Consider the following 16,474-nt stretch of genomic DNA (forward strand, 5'->3'; position numbering starts at 1 on the left):
TATATATATATATATTCTCTGGCCTAATGTGAAACAACCGAGACTAAACTAGTTTTTAAAAATAATTATCGAAACTATCGATGAACTGTTATTAACTTGTCAAAATATTAGCTGAACTAATAATCATGATAATAATAATGGTAATAATAAAGCATGAAAGTGCAACGATAGTGAACAAAAAGGTATTTTTATGTTTATTCTCATCCCGTTAATATTTTATTTCATCCATGATGGAATTATCCAATTTAATGATGAGTATTACTTTTTGCAATGTATGAAAATTTTAATTTTTTAAAGTTTGATTGAAATAAATATATTGTATAGGTGGTCACTCGTAAATCGAAATAATGGAATCATTCAAACTCTCATTTAATGGTGATATAAGTAGTATACTCGTTAAATAAGTCAGAGGTCATTAGGGCTTAATAGCAACGCAGTTGATCATTTGTTTGATACGAAAGTTTCTGGGTTTGAATTTCAATGTGAGTATGAACACTGGAATGTGGAAGATACATCCGGATGACGAGTTGTAAATTGAACGAAGCATGCCTCCTGGATACCCGACCGTTATTTATAGTCTGTCTATTCTGTTATATAGAACTTGAAATTTCGCTATACCGCGTAAAACTTGAGCACTCGAACGCTCAAACCCTCCAAGTTGCAGGTAAGAAGATAGAAGACGAGTGGGAAGGAATCTTATTCCATACAGTGTCAGATATGATACAAAAACACTCGAGTATTTATAATTTTTAGTAAAAACGTCATCATCATTACAATCATTCAATCAGCATGCAGTGGTGTTTAGCATTTGCCCAATGGAGAAGTTACATGTGATTATGGAATGTTATTGTAAACGATGATTGGATGGAATGTCTTCGGCTCTTTCAGAGCTTCCTTGAGTTCACCAGGAGCCGTCTTCATATATTCTATGATAGTATTGTTGTTTTTTTATTTGGTTCACTTTATGAATATATTTCTTATAAATATCTCAGAAACTGATTTCGAAATACCTTAAGTTTTTCGTCGTGAACCAATATCAACTGAAGGATTTTTGGAAATTAGGAAGTATTATGTGGTTGTTTTTTTAGTTTTAGACTCCCCAAATAGCGTGTTCTCATAACTCTAAATCTTGAACCTTCAGGGTTTGTGGAAGCTATGATGCTTTCATGTCATTAAATTGATAACCTGTGTCGCACATTTTCGCAATATTGTGTAATGACAATCCATTAACAATAATGATGTTTGACGTACTTGAACTGTAAGCTTAACTTCTTTGTAAGTTGAAATTAAGGTGAAATTGAGCGGTTGTTTCATCGTCGTACGTATGAACTATGCAATGCCTACTTTGGTGTAGGCAGTTGGATAGTATCACGAGTTGCTGGGTTTAAATTGTTGCTCAGAATCGGGTCTTGTAAATTCTTATTATTAACTTACTTACTTACACCTGTTACTCCTAATGGAGCATAGGCCGCCGACCAGAATTCTCCAACCCACTCTGTCCTGGGCCTTCCTTTATAATTCCATCCAATTCTTGTTCATTTTTCTCATGTCTATCTCCATTTCCCGGCATAATGTGTTCTTATTATTAAAGTTAACTACATTTACAGTAAGTGACTTGTTTAATGAAGATAAAAAAAAGTTGAATTCATAGGTCGCTATAAGCTGATCGGCCGTTTTGTTCTAGTATGGGACTCCTGGGCAGTGCGCATCCACGATCCCGCATGCGGGACTTGAACCCAGTCACGAGGTTAAGCGTCCGCGCGCGAGAGTGAAGGACGAAACGGCCGTTCAGTGCTACCAGGTTTTCAATGGTGGTCTAGCTTACAGCGACTCATGAACTTAACGATTAGAATCACTACAATCTCCACAAACCCCGTTCTGATCAAAAAGAAAAATAAACGAGTAAATTGAGATGAGTGAAAACAACTAATTTTGATGAATTTCTAAAAGTTATATGTTATATCGATGATCAACAACTTTGCTAGAGCTTTTTAGGTCCTTTTTGTATATGTGTGTTTGGTTAATTAGCTTAGATTACCCACCTTACATGAGTTAATCATATTTTCGAAGTTGTCTCCGTCTACTAGAATTTTTAAGGGATATGTAGTATCAATAATTCATCACTTAGAATGTATTATTCATAGGTTTTCACACAAATTTAAACTGTTTTCACGACTGTATTATTCGTTTTTTTGTAATGATTTATTGTACAGTGGTAGCCTTCGGATTAGTAGTTCAGGTTTTTTATTTTCAGTTTATTATGGGATTTCAACGTAACTGGACATCTGGTTCTTACTTTTTTGTACGTCCGTTGTTTAGCAAGTTATGCAATGTCTCTATTCACAATGAATTTTTAGGTTTCCCATTAAAATTCTTTCTAAACCTTAAACTGAGTTTTTTCTTTTTAAATTCAGAAAGTTCCACGTGCGAATTTTGTTGTTTTAAACAGTGTATGGGTCATATTTGTACTATTACATATAACACTGGTATGGTAGAAATACATAAATATGAAAAAAGATCGTACAATATGTGAAGTAATGGGAATTTAGTGTATGTCAAGTAAGTTCTTAGGGTTTAAAAGGTCATCACTGGGTAAATCCGTAAGTAGAATCGATTTTGAAGCCATGTAACTGAATGTTTATAGCGATCCAATCAGTGCATCACTGAGACTGTTAACGAAAAGCGTGGATTACTATGTAGAGCTTTAAGCTGTCTCAGCTTCGTCGTGTGACTATTCGGATACTTTCGGTAACATACATTTTTTAAAACTAACAATTAACACCATATAAGTCATCAGATAAACACGACTGTTGCATATTTCAACCATCGTTCCTTTCTATCTAAGGCTTTCTTTACTCAAATACTCAAGATTAATGGCAGGATAGTTCCTCATGTATGTACAGTTCATACATCGATGAATTGCCGTTAGTATCAAATTTTGCAAACTGAATTAATTTGGTATTTATTTCAACACTTAACGTAACAGCTAATATTCAAGAGTCTAGACTAGAAAAATTATTGACATTTGTGGGGACCACTTTACACATTCAATTAGAAATAAGTACTATATTTTTGGGAGAAAAACGCGTCGGTATGATTATTTAGTGGTAAGGTTACCAACATTTTTTTTCACCAAAACTAAAGAAGTATATTGCCTTATTCTTTCAGATTTCTCGTTTACAAAGAGAATTAGGGGAGTTGGAAGCTCAACGTGAAGATCAAGAAGCTCGTATTGCAACTCTGGAACAACGTTATCTTGCTACACAACGTGAAGCTACTGGCACGTTGGACAAACTTAGTCGAGCTCAGTCAGAATTGATTACACGTGAAATTGAATTAAAACAAGTAAGGGAGAACAAACAGTTTGTGAATGTACTAACTTAGTTTAATTTTTTACGATATTTTAGTTCATTGTTAATGATCTGGTTTGTGTTTTTTAGTATTTCTCCTTTTTACGAAAAGAGATTCCCAACTCCATGCTCTAACCTCCCTTTTTTCGGGCTTGACACCGGCAGTATGCTTAGAAGGGCCTCTATGTCAGTTTGTTGTTGATGTCACATTCTTCAAGTGTACAAGGAATATGAAAAACAATTTGGAACTAGTATATAACCGTTTATTACGCTAAATACAATATCACCTTTATTCGTGTATCTTTTTCCAATCTCAACCTCAAACCATGATTACTTTAAATGTGATATTTATTTTGGTTTGGTCCTTATATTCTCATTTGGTTCGTTCTTTAAGTTTTACGATTGAATAATGTTTTATTTTATTATTTTACTTTTTTCAAGTTTAGGTATTGTTCAATTCCACTTAGGATGTAGTTAACGACATCCAAGTATGTATCATGTGATGACTTTGGGTGAATAGGATGTAGAATAAATTTGTAAATGTAGTCGATATTAAAAACTTACAACGAATAACAAGTTTTATGAAGTGTTAAGGGGGTTATGAGTGGACTTGGAACTTGGTTTCCAACTGATTGGGATTTATCAGCATAACTTATCGCCATTCTTGGGAGTCATTCTGCTTTCTGTTCGGTTTATATTCATGTCATTCTGTTTCACACTCTGAAATACCTCTAATCAGTCAAATAAACGAATATATTTAGCCAGGTGCTTTATAAAGAAATTTAGAAAATATGAATTTACTTGCTTCACCATAACTGATTTTTTAGCTGTTTATTTCTAACTAGAGTTTACTCTTACTGCTCTGAAACTTACCTAAATATTAGAAATTCCTAACGTGTCGGAATTGTACCGCTATTGGCCTCATCGATCAATACTTTTTCTTGGTCTGTCGATCACTCATCTCTCTTGCTAGCGCATTCGCCGGACAATGATAAACTATTTTTATACTTTATAAGGCAATGTGAGGATCTGCCGATTGGAGGTCAGTCTTTTAAAGGTTAGGTGGTTCGATAGTCACCTAAAGTAACGTATCTATGGCAAGATTACATAAAATATGAAAAGGGTAATCATGACGAACTCCAGTTGACATGGAGAAGTCATACCGCAGTTCTACACAAACTCCGACTTGGTTGATAATATTCGAGTGAGAATGTTTATAGATATATATTCGGGGAGAGAGATATAAAGAAATCTAATTTCCCATAAAAAATTATTTTCTTCTATTGCTTGACATTTTCTATGTAATTTCAGTTTAATATTTTCGGGTCGGATGAAATTTTTAGTTAAATGTTTGTAACGGTAGAACTGTTTTTTGTGTGTTAAAACTATCTTGTCTCTGTTTTCATGAGAGAAGACAAGTTTCAATACAGACTGTGAGTATAACATTTTTAATCTTTTTTTTTCAAGTTCCGGAAGAATGCAATGATAAACTTAAATTCATTGATTTTGACTGTAATGGTTGTTTAGGCACTAGTTATAGCTAATTCCTTATTCTAATCGATGTATGGTATATTAACTAGCTAGGATAATATATTTCCAAAAAAGGATATTGTGCATGTATGACAAGATATATGGTCTGTTTATACTTTTCATATGATTCTTTATCACGTGAATATGTCTGGTCTACTTTTTAGCTATATATCTATAAAATGATTTGTCGCTTCGTTTTCTCGATGTATAACTGTACAACGTTTAGGTCAAATCCCATGATGCATATCTTGAATTTGGTCCAATTGAACTGTTGTGAGCCATTAGTGTTTATTCTACTGCTAAGTCATGCAAATGAATATGAATAAATGATAGTCTTAATATAGTTTCGTTGTAGTTGATTTGTTGTGAGTGACTTACCAAGACTTAAATCTTTCGTCTTTAAATTGTTTTCTGGTTAATTATTGAAAAATAGATTGATCATACTATAAATCTCATAGTGAATCTTTTGGTGGCGTTAGACCTTCTGAGCTGGATATTTCATATTGAGATGCTTTCATTAACTGCGTTTATTTCATAACTGTTAAGGTTTATCTCATAGGTGTCAACTTATTTCGGTTTGTTGATTTTGTTTGTGACCGGTTGTTCCTAGTAGTTTTGTTGTCTTCGTGCATATTTGCATTCTTTTTGGCTATTTTCTTGACTTTCACCTTACATGGTAATAGGTCATATCAATATCAATGTATCTATTTATTGCAGAATAATCTGACTGCCAAGCCTTCTAAGAGTTGCTAGTAGTATTTGCAGATTCCTCTCAAATCTTAATCTTAAAATTTTCTCAGTCGAATTCTTGCTTATCATTTGTCCACATTTATTGACCTTTTACATTATCAGGTCATTAATCTGATGAATAGTGTATGCTCAGTCATTCAGTCAGTCATAATCAATGAAGAGCCTTAAACAAGTTTGAGTCGGCCCAAGTTTTCACAGTACATTAGCACGACTGGATAAAATTAACATTATGGATAGTAAATGAATTGAAATATTTTAGTGGCTATGGTAGCAAGAAAGATTCATCACTGAGATTGTGGTTTTAACAAACGGGATGAAAAGGTATGTATGAAGGGATTATAGAACTGTGGATTTAGAGATTGGTCGAAATTAAATGAATTTACATATGACAATGGCTGCTACCTTAACGTGCTGGTCGGTCTTGGATATTGTGATGAGTCAATTGACCTATATTACCTGGGACATTCGTTCCTCTAAGTCTTAACGTGATAAGCAGGTTAGTTAATGAGAAGTAGGGTCGAAAACATAAGAGTCGCAGCATCTGCATCTACTCTGTTTTCTGACAACAAGTGAAGTGGGCTTACAATAGATCGACCCTAAAGACAGTACACTTTACGTTACTCCATAGATTTCCAACTGTCTTTTGGGCACTTTAGTCACTCTCCTACGTCTTTAAAATCACTCTATGATTCTTTTTTTAACGTACCTCAAGATGAAGTATCTTTCAACTGTATGTACAAACTCGAAAGGATAACTGGCCTCATACCCTTAACGGTACTTGAAAATTCTTCGTTCACAATCAAATCATATCTTCATTGTTTATAGTATACACTGGTGTGGAGCGTACTAATTGATCATAATTGAGTAATCAAAACTGAGCGGATGGGTAAGTGAGCGAGCGCGGGAGAGAAAAAGCTACTGTACAATTTCTTAATTGACAAATCTAATAATTTCGTCATCATTTACTGTATAGTTGTCATAGCAATATCTTTTCATTGCTATAACCATTCTATGTTTATTCTTTTTCTATCACTTCAATTACACAATAATAATAAAGGCAAAAGATCATACAAATCATTTGGTTAGCGAATTAGAAACAGTACAAAACGAATTAGCCATTGTCAAAGTGAATACAATGCAACAAAATGAAAAAGTGAATACACCTACAACAACATCAACTCTAATGCATACGGCTATTGAAAATGGTGGTGAATTTATTGAGTCTATCGAAAATGAAACTATTTCTAATGATGAAAAAACTATTAAAAACGGCAAAAGTTCTCATTTAATTAGTGATAATAACGGTAACAACAATAATCCTAACATAACAGTTGTTGACGAATTGCGTGTACAATTATCTACGGCTGAAGAACGTATTAAAGATATGGAAGTTGAAATGAATGAAATCCAGTCAGAATTACAAAGAGCTAGACAACGCGAACAATTAAATGAGGATCATAGTTCACGTTTAACTGCGACGGTATGTTTACTGAATGTTTGAATTTATTATAACATATACAGGAATCATGGTATAGATTGATGCTAGCCTTGTTTTAATTTCAACCATTTATATACCCTACACAATTGGATCTACTGGACTATCAAGTCTATTAATGATATTTTCATTTTCAACCGATCAAACTAACGATTATCTTCTTTTTAATTAATAACACCAATAACCGTGAACAGTGATTGAAGATTCAAACTCCAATTAACTCACACAATTTCTTTAGTCCCTAGTAGCCAATCAGAACACTAAGATTCCAAACAGATTTACCTCTTATTACTGTGTATATTGTCATCTTGACTGAAAAACCTCTAAGGATTACATACATCAGTTAAATGATCACAAAATACTACAAACAAGAAAAATCCTAACTTGTGCATAAAAATACTGAGCAATAGATATGTGGTATATGCTACTTATGTTGACAGATATTAGTAGTATGTATCACCAATAAGAAGTGGAATGCCTAGGAATCAGAGAGCAATCTTAATAACAACAGAACTGAAAGAATCATGCAGCATGTAAAAGACAACTAAAGGAATTTGTGCAAATAATGAATTTAATGTATAATTTTTATACTTTACGAAAGCACTCGACAATTTTGGATCAAACAATTAATTGGTTATTTCCGCCTCAGTTCACATTCACCACAAATGCATAATTATTTAACCATAATTAGGAAACAGTAAAACACAAAACAACATTGAATAATTGAAATAAAAGCCTACGATAAAAGAAATATAACAATACCTCAAACTACGTATTTTATAAAAACATACATATATTAGCACCCCTTACTACCAAGACGAGATGGTTTGAAACGATACGAAGAATAGATATAACGTTACTTTATAAATAATGAAAGTTATTAATCTGTCATAAAAGATCTACAATATTTGAAAAAAATGTAAGGCGCGCTCTTTGTTAGCGATTGTACTGAAGTAACCCTTTTTTGTCTGAAAAGTCGCTTGTAAGAAAATTTAAGGTTGAAGATATATCACTTACTATAATTTGATATCTAGGATTAGTTACACCTACGTAATTAATACTTCTTTCGAATAATAAAGCTGAACTTTTTTCCTCAGAATTCCTTCTATTCTGATTGTTTTTTATCTATAATTTGTTTTATCTTTTAAAAGGTTGACAAATTACTATTGGAATCTAATGAACGATTACAGACACATTTACGTGAAAAAATGGCCGCATTAGAAGAGAAAAATCAATTACATACAGAATTAGATCGTCTTAGACGTCTTCTAGAAACAAGTCAAACTGAACGAGATCGAGCTCTAGCCGATATGGAACGATTAAGACGTAGTTCCGCTACAACAACGCCAACCGCACTTGCTTTACAAGGTACAGATTGACTATCACACTTACGTCATGATTATTTTAGTTATTGCTGGTAATTAACATTAGACAGTGAACTTAGTTTTATCAATTATGTAACAAGAAAAAAAAAGTAGACCGTACCACTATTCACGTTCGTCTTTCTAAGATTGGATCAATGACTTAAAAAATGGTTTCGTGATACAATTTTCTCAAGTCACTAAGTTTGCAATTTTTTCAAACATCTCTGGTAGTAAGATAGAGAATAATGGAACTGAAATAATTGATCGTTTGAGAGAAAAAACAGTAAAAGAATTGTAAATCGCATGATTATTTTTTGATACTGTGGAGTATTAGAGAAATCATATCGATATTAATCTCCATACTGAGAGAGCGATTGGATTATGCCATATTGATCTTAATAGAGTTTCATTAACACTGCTAAAGAATTTAGAAAAATACAAGCTGGAAATTTCTGTTATTGTGTAAAGACACAGCAAAACAGTTAAACTTGGAGAAATTATTCGAAAACTTCTAGTTTTATTCTACTACTGAAAGACGAATATGCAAATGAAGTTTTTCTTATTGTATCATTCGGTGATTTTACTTTACCAATAATAAAGTTCTTTTCATTGCTTTAATCTCCAGGTAGTATTCATCACAGGTTGATCTTATTTTGCGCACCATTGAAAACCAGACAAAAGTGAATATGTCTTGTTTTATTATGGGACTCCTCAGTAGTGTCCACGTACGACATCACTAGCAATCGGACCCAGGATCTTCAGCTATTTTTCTAGTCACTAGAACCATTAGGTCAGGATCCAGCTGTGCCGTTTCAACTGCAGATAACTTGTTATTTAACTTGACGATTCTCCAATGCTCTTGGAAATAACTGTCTATCTCTCGACCTATCTGAACTCTATTGAAATATCTCACTAAGGATTCAGGAACATCTTAGAGTCCCATACTACGACAAAAAAGATGTCCAATGAACCTTGATTTTTTACGATAACCTAAATGTGGTCGATCTTTGATGAGTACTATTTAGAAATTAAATCAATTTCCACAAAATCCTTTCGAATAAATTGGTTTCATTGATGTTATTTTCTTTTCAATGTCAGGTGACTCGTATTCCAGTGGTTCTCATAGCCTTCGTAGAATGCCTCGTAATGCTTCCAGCAGTAGAACAGATCAAGTATGTCATTGTTTTATTTTTTTGAATATTATGTATAGAACATCAAATATGCAATTCAAAAGCATTTGTCTTTTTTAATGGTACTATAATATCTAATTATCAGCAATAATAAACTTACATTGATTTCAAAAATTAGGTTTTTGACGTTTACTATTGCCTTTTAATCACTGGTTATTGACAAAATCTATTAAGTTTCCAGGTTTAAACTATAATATGTCATCATCTGGAAGCTGATTTTGTTTACTTGATAAAATCATGTATAGAACGCAAACTATTACTTAACTCGATTAGCAAGAATGTTTTACACTGGAGAACTGAGTAATAGCGTCTTCAAAATCAAATAAAAAATATGAGAGAACACAAATTTTAGAGATAATTTTTTTCTGTTATCTATCTTTAGTTAAGAAACATATATCCAATACATTTTACTCATCAACACTAAAGAAATGATTTATCAAATAGTTTTCGATATCATGAAATGTTTATGTCAATCTCTATGGTGATTATGACTGACTGAAAAAGTTTGTACACTAAATACACATAGTATTTTAGTCAAGTAGCATTGTAATCTATGGCAGAATATATGTATATTCTTTTGGTTAATACATTTTGTGATATTTTAAAATCATCTTTCGTAAGTTCTTTGTAGTATTTTAACTCACAAAATGTGGATGTATTATGCTTTTTTATTATTATTATTATTATTATTATTATTATTATTATTATTAGAGATGAGATTTTAGAGTGTTTATAATATAAATCACGGGGACTAAATAGGTACTTTTCATATTAAAGAATTGTATGCATTTATTAATTCTATCATTTTCGTGTGGGTGGAATTCTGCCGAAATTTATTTTATTACATTAAGATCTAATTCATTGGAGTTGTGGTTGTTTTTAATTAGAAAATTATTATATTCTTTCTATGAAACTAAGCATTGTACTCATCATACATTTTTGTATGCATTTTATGTACCATTCTAATATTATTAAACATCTACGTTTTTAGTCAATATGTTGTCATATATAGTAGTTATTTACAAATATCGTTATTTCATTGTTTTATAGGTGTCACAAACAGTGGTTGAATAAATTACCATCCGTACTTTGAATAAGTGTGATTTTAAATACTATATTTTTAAACAGTTGTCAGCTACAATGATTCATAAGTATATAACATTTTGATACTTTAATTGAACCTTATGTGATCTCATGATATTAATCATGAAGGTTGGAAAGAGGTTTAATTTTTATGCTTATTGTTATCTTTACCATTAGATCAGATAGGCTAGCTATTTAATGGAATAGCAACTGGGTGTAAGTTTGTTACATATGCTAAGTTAAACTATATTATCTTCGTATTTAGACGGTTATATAGTGGTGCTTGAGTAGAAATCAAATCTTCATATACTGACTAACAGTAAAGTCCTAAATCCATTGAGTTATAATATTGTAGTATTCACTTCAAACTATTTTCGTTTCAGAGGTCTGTATAATTCTTTCAAAATAAAATCCATTTCTTGATCAATTATCTGTCAGTTGTATAGCCTTTCACTCCTAGAAATGAATCTGTCTTCTAGAATACGTACAACTGAAGACAATCGGATTGAGCCACATCAATTACTGAAGCATTGACGCATTGCTCAGTTTAGTTAGATCTAGTTTAAATCGTGGAAAAAATAAGTTGCAATACCATTATAATGAATCAAACTAGTTGTCGATTACTTACATCAATATTTATTATTCTGTATTTAGTCACATATGTTTCGTCTTTCCAAATTAATTGGTAAATGATCTTTGTCTACACTAATTATGTTTATTATAAGAACCTCTTATCTGCTAGTTGTAGGCTTGTGGAAAATCTTGTTGCCCTTAGGCATTCAGGCAGCAACTATAGCCCCCTAGGTTATGTGGTTCTTGACATTTTATCGATGCTTTACACACTTTAGAAAGCTAACTTTAACATCTCTGACTATAAAGTCGTGTGATTACTCTTTGTAACTCAGTTTTCTTGCTATTTAGCTATTTCCACTGAAATTCTATTGTACAATAACGCGATAATGGTGCATTAAATTAATTAATGAATAATCCATTATTTTACTAGTATAGTACAATTATCATAATGAATTTAGTTGTCATGTGATACGCATTATTGATAGTAAATGTGTTTCCAGAGGAATGAGAAGATTCATTATCAATTATTTTTATTGAACTATGTCTAATAGGCGTATTTGATTGGCATATATTTTTAAATAATCTAACTGACAATGAATATTAATGAATAGGTTCGTAGAGATTCTTAAATTTTATAGTTTACATCACAAACTGGTCGTAGTTAGAGAACTATTGAGAACCACGAAGCCTTTGACGGCTGTTTCGCCCCAGCACGAGGCTCCTCAGCAGTGTGTATTCACGATCTCATCAAGAATCGAACCCAGGACCTCGAGGTATCGCGGAGATCACTAATCCTATAAACCATTAGTTTGACACCCAATAGTTTACATTTTTCACTTCAGTCAGTTCACAATATTTCGTGACTAGGAATGATATTTTTTTCGTATATTTTGACAAATAATAAGAATATTTGGAAGAAAGGTAAATTTCATGATTAAATGCAAAATTGTAGACTTTTGATTTTTATACACTCGTAATCTACAGATAAATTTGGGCGGTCTATAAGAAAAAAAGTGGTATTGAGAACAACAATAATCACAGCAGAATAAGTCATGAATTTTCATTTATCTTTCGTGAATTCTTTTCAAATATTTACAACCTAAACACAAAATAGTATAAATCATTAAAAACAAAACAATTTTACACTTATTTTGTATTAGATATGTATGGGTTAAATTACGTTAGAAATATAGAGAAGTTTGGATAGTAGAAACTAACCATAGTTGTTGAGAGATTAAAAAAAATGTTGTTCGTTCGATTTTTAATCTAGAAAATTACCAGATAAATATTAAACCTAAGCATTGAAACAAAATTTTAGATACAGCAGAATAATCTCATAGGCTATTTAATAATAAATGAGAGGAACGATATAAACTTGATAGGCAAAACTCAGATATAAAACAAAAGAGAATAAAGAAAATTATAATTTAAGGCATGTGATAAAAAACGCTGGTATTTAGCTAATCCAAAAGTTCAGTGCATTTAATATTACTATTGATACATTCAAAATACAAGTTTACTCAAGAAATACTTATTTTCAATTAGTTCTTTATGAAAACACTAATAAATGTAGGTTTTACGGTTAAGTATAAAATCTATATCAACTAAATATTTCTAAGCAGAGATGAATGGTGGCTAACAGGGGACGTTTGTTTCGTTCTATTCGGGTCTTACCAGTTTGGTGTACCAGCATCCTAGATGTTCACTCCGGGACTCAAACCCAGGTCCGTTGACTTCGAACGTTATTGTATGACTCACTTAGCTATTAATTCCAGAAAACCATTGGCTTATGAGACGGGATAAATTGGTTATTTGAAACCTCTTATTGATGTTTAGTACTGCGATTGGTCAGTCTCTTATTGGTATATGTGCACCCTGTGTGGACTGTCTCGATATTTCCATTAAATCATAAGAATTTTTAAGCAGAGGTGATTCGCACAGAATGCACATATGCGAATTAGAAATGGACCAATCTCAGTCCTAAACATCAATATGAAGATCCAAATAACCAGTATAAATAAATTAATTAAATAGTGAATTGTCAATTCAACAACATGGTAATCAGCTAGCAACGCAAGGTTCGCAAAATTAAAATTAAACCCAAGATGAAATTTATCACAACTGAATGCATAAGATTTAGACTGACTACAGTGTTCTTTTTTATTAATACACTAAGTTTAAGTCTTCTAGTCAAAATGTTAGCAAAGCGTAGTAAATTCGAGGTTGTTTACTTATTGTTTATCGTAAAAGACATTGAAACATCAGCATCCTTTCCACTATCAAGTAGATGACGTGGGATTGGTTGTATCACTGAAAGCATACTGTCCTTTCAGTGACCACCTTTTTGGGAATTTTTTTGTAGATTTTGGTATCAATACTTCTTCTTGATCTTTCAATATATTTGTTTCGCCCCGTACTTGTAACCTGGCAGACAAGTTGAAGGTAACACAAGGCAAGAAATCGGCCGTATGTGACTGTCTAAACGAGCATAGACAGTCTAGCTTTGCCGGTTAAATTGCTGTTTATTTGTGTTAGGTTATGTTATGTTTACTAATGATTAATTAAAATAAATTTGAGGCTTTCATCTTTAGTGTTCACTCTCTAAAAGCGGTCAAAGTTCAGATTTAGATAGGTCACTTAATTTAATGCTCTTAAGTTACAGTAGATAATGTTCTTTAGGTATAATAATTACACAGTGAGTCTATTCATTGTATACTAATTAGTCAACTTTGTAGCGTGGGAAACAAATGTGTACTTCGAGATTTCTAAATTTGTTTTTAATCTATAATAAACTCTCCTTCTTCACAAAACGAGGATATTTCACAAGTTAAGAATTATATTTGAGATCGAGAATTCGAACATTTTAGAAATTAGATTTTGCACTTGCATCGATATAGATCATTTAAACGGCATTTTTGTCAGCTTGATTTACAGGCAAATCACCGTTAATTTTCGTCCTAGCCCCTATACTCAGACGTATAAAATGCCAAATGCTTTCTCAATAAATCAATGTAGTATTTAGCATATTTAACGAACTGTAAGGATTCAGATTTTTCTTGTTGACATTCTCGATTGAGTTTGTTCAATCCCTGTTGGTGTATGGGCTTTTTTTAAAACCAGATGTGTCGATATTATCTGTATAATGAAGGCTTCGATGAATGTTTTATAAAACTTAGTTTAAATAATGCCCCCATAATCACGTCAACTTCATTTATGTTACGTTGGCAGCTCTAGAAAATTGTTCGAACAACCTTTCTGAAAGTGGAAAAAGACTGAAAATACTTCATGCAATGAGTCCTCAATGCGAAATTTTTTAAAGAGATTTCTAAAAATGTATTGGATTGTATGTTACCTTATTTTTTTATCAGATCAAATGTGTTCTCAGAAGCTCCTAGAAACTCTTGACCGCTAGTAAGCCTATAAATATTCTTTCTTGCTATACGTAACCCCTGTACATAAAAGAACAGGAGAAGTAAAGCTTCTGATCATACTCCCCACTTTCTGTTTTCCACTTGAGATTGAAGTAGAGAGAGTTCTGGGAAACTAGTAAGCGGTTAGCAGAGGACATTAAGAACCTTCCGAGTATCAGACATATCATATTGTTCACCCATTTATCTATATCAATAAATCATAGCGACTGAAAAACAACAGACTAGTAAAGTAATTTTTTACAACCACCGCTAATTTTATTTTTTGGTAAATATTTGAAGTGGTTTTGTTTACTATGGTTGGTAGGTAGGTATCCAATAGTTCTATGCTTATCTCGTTTATTAATCTATATATACTCAGTTTTCTATTGTTACGAAATTGAGAATAAAGAAAGTATTATTTCTTGTTTAACTAATCATTGTCAAAAAGAGAATAATATTACCAATATGATTAGTTTTCTGCAATAAAAACGAATCATTACTTTATGCTTCATGAATACCCCTTAATTCATTTGAATAAATACACTGTTATTTTATAGAAAAGGGATAGTAACATTTTTAAACGTTACAATATGAAATAAATAAATACAATTTAGATTATAATTTGTCGATAATAGGAACTGTCATGCCCTTGTAATATATTTTTTGAACTTAACTGGACAAACGCGTTGTAGTAATTATTATTATGGGATTGTGCAGATTGTTGATTATTGAAATCACAAATCGATCTTATTTAAACAATCTCTCCGTGTCAGGTGGTGGGGTCCATAGATCACTTTCTTGTGGATTTCCATACTCGAACAGAATAGCTATTCAGTTCTTCCAGGTTTTCAATAGTTGCTCAAGTTAAATCAGTTTATGATTTCAATGAAACTATGATTAAATGTTTATGAATCGAATTGAACTCTCAAGTCAATGTGGTCAGGATATATATATATATATATATATATACCAAAAATTTGGTCGATTGAAGCCCATAACATCAATAACAAGAGGATTATTACCCTTAAAAGGGAAATCAAATTTCATCCCCTATGCACAAGCCACCTCCTATCTGGAATCATTAACTCTGTGAATAACTTCTTTGGTAAAAATATCGTGTTCGAGCCACAGGCCCCTAAATCCCCTGGTACGGTCGAAGATGGGGAGAGTCCGCTCTCCCTCTCAAGATGCTCTCAAATGGCCACGCCTATACAACCACTGCCAGGAAAGTTCTGCTCACCGCCTTCTCACGGTGGGTGTGTTGTTTACGAGATTGAAAGGACGAAAAGAGAATGCCCGGTGTTTTGACTGGCTGGTGGACACGGAGAGTTTACTTAGAGGAGTTGAAACACCTTGATTTCAAACCAATGGTGCACATGGGTTTCAGGATTCAGAGGAAACAAATAGCATATGAATCAATCGTTAGTCACCGGTTACCATGGGACTGCATCTCCTAGCGTTGCTCCACTGCCTTGTGGATTAGAACTTCATGTCAAAGGCTCTAAGTGCGGCATCCTAAGAAAACCACCTGCCTCGGTTTGTGTACACGGGGATTATAACAGCTCACACACAAACAAGTGATTGTGTGGTGTATATGTGTTCAGTACCCCTTTGCACCAATATTTATGTTCAAATAAATCGGGCCCCAGACTGAACATTAACATTGGGATATGATATGTATGTTCATCTGAGGAATCCAAAATAGAATGGAACACGCGTCTTGAACTCC

At 32.5% G+C, this 16,474-nt stretch overlaps 1 protein-coding gene across 2 annotated transcripts in view; it reads left to right on the forward strand.

The window, feature by feature from the left end:
* The window catches only part of PPFIA2_4 (Liprin-alpha-2), an 89,550-nt gene that overhangs the window by 6,000 nt on the left and 67,076 nt on the right, over positions 1-16,474 (forward strand). For both annotated transcript variants that reach the window (XM_051216240.1, XM_051216241.1), the window contains 4 exons: positions 3,169-3,345; positions 6,688-7,110; positions 8,277-8,493; positions 9,588-9,661. Coding sequence is in view for 1 of the 2 variants with exons in the window: in XM_051216241.1 (XP_051066811.1) it covers positions 3,169-3,345; positions 6,688-7,110; positions 8,277-8,493; positions 9,588-9,661 (891 nt within the window). In the remaining variant the exon portion in view is untranslated. The remainder of the gene's footprint in view (positions 1-3,168; positions 3,346-6,687; positions 7,111-8,276; positions 8,494-9,587; positions 9,662-16,474) is intronic.

Source organism: Schistosoma haematobium, chromosome 4 (genome assembly GCF_000699445.3).
Source record: "Schistosoma haematobium chromosome 4, whole genome shotgun sequence".
Lineage (NCBI taxonomy): Eukaryota > Metazoa > Platyhelminthes > Trematoda > Strigeidida > Schistosomatidae > Schistosoma > Schistosoma haematobium.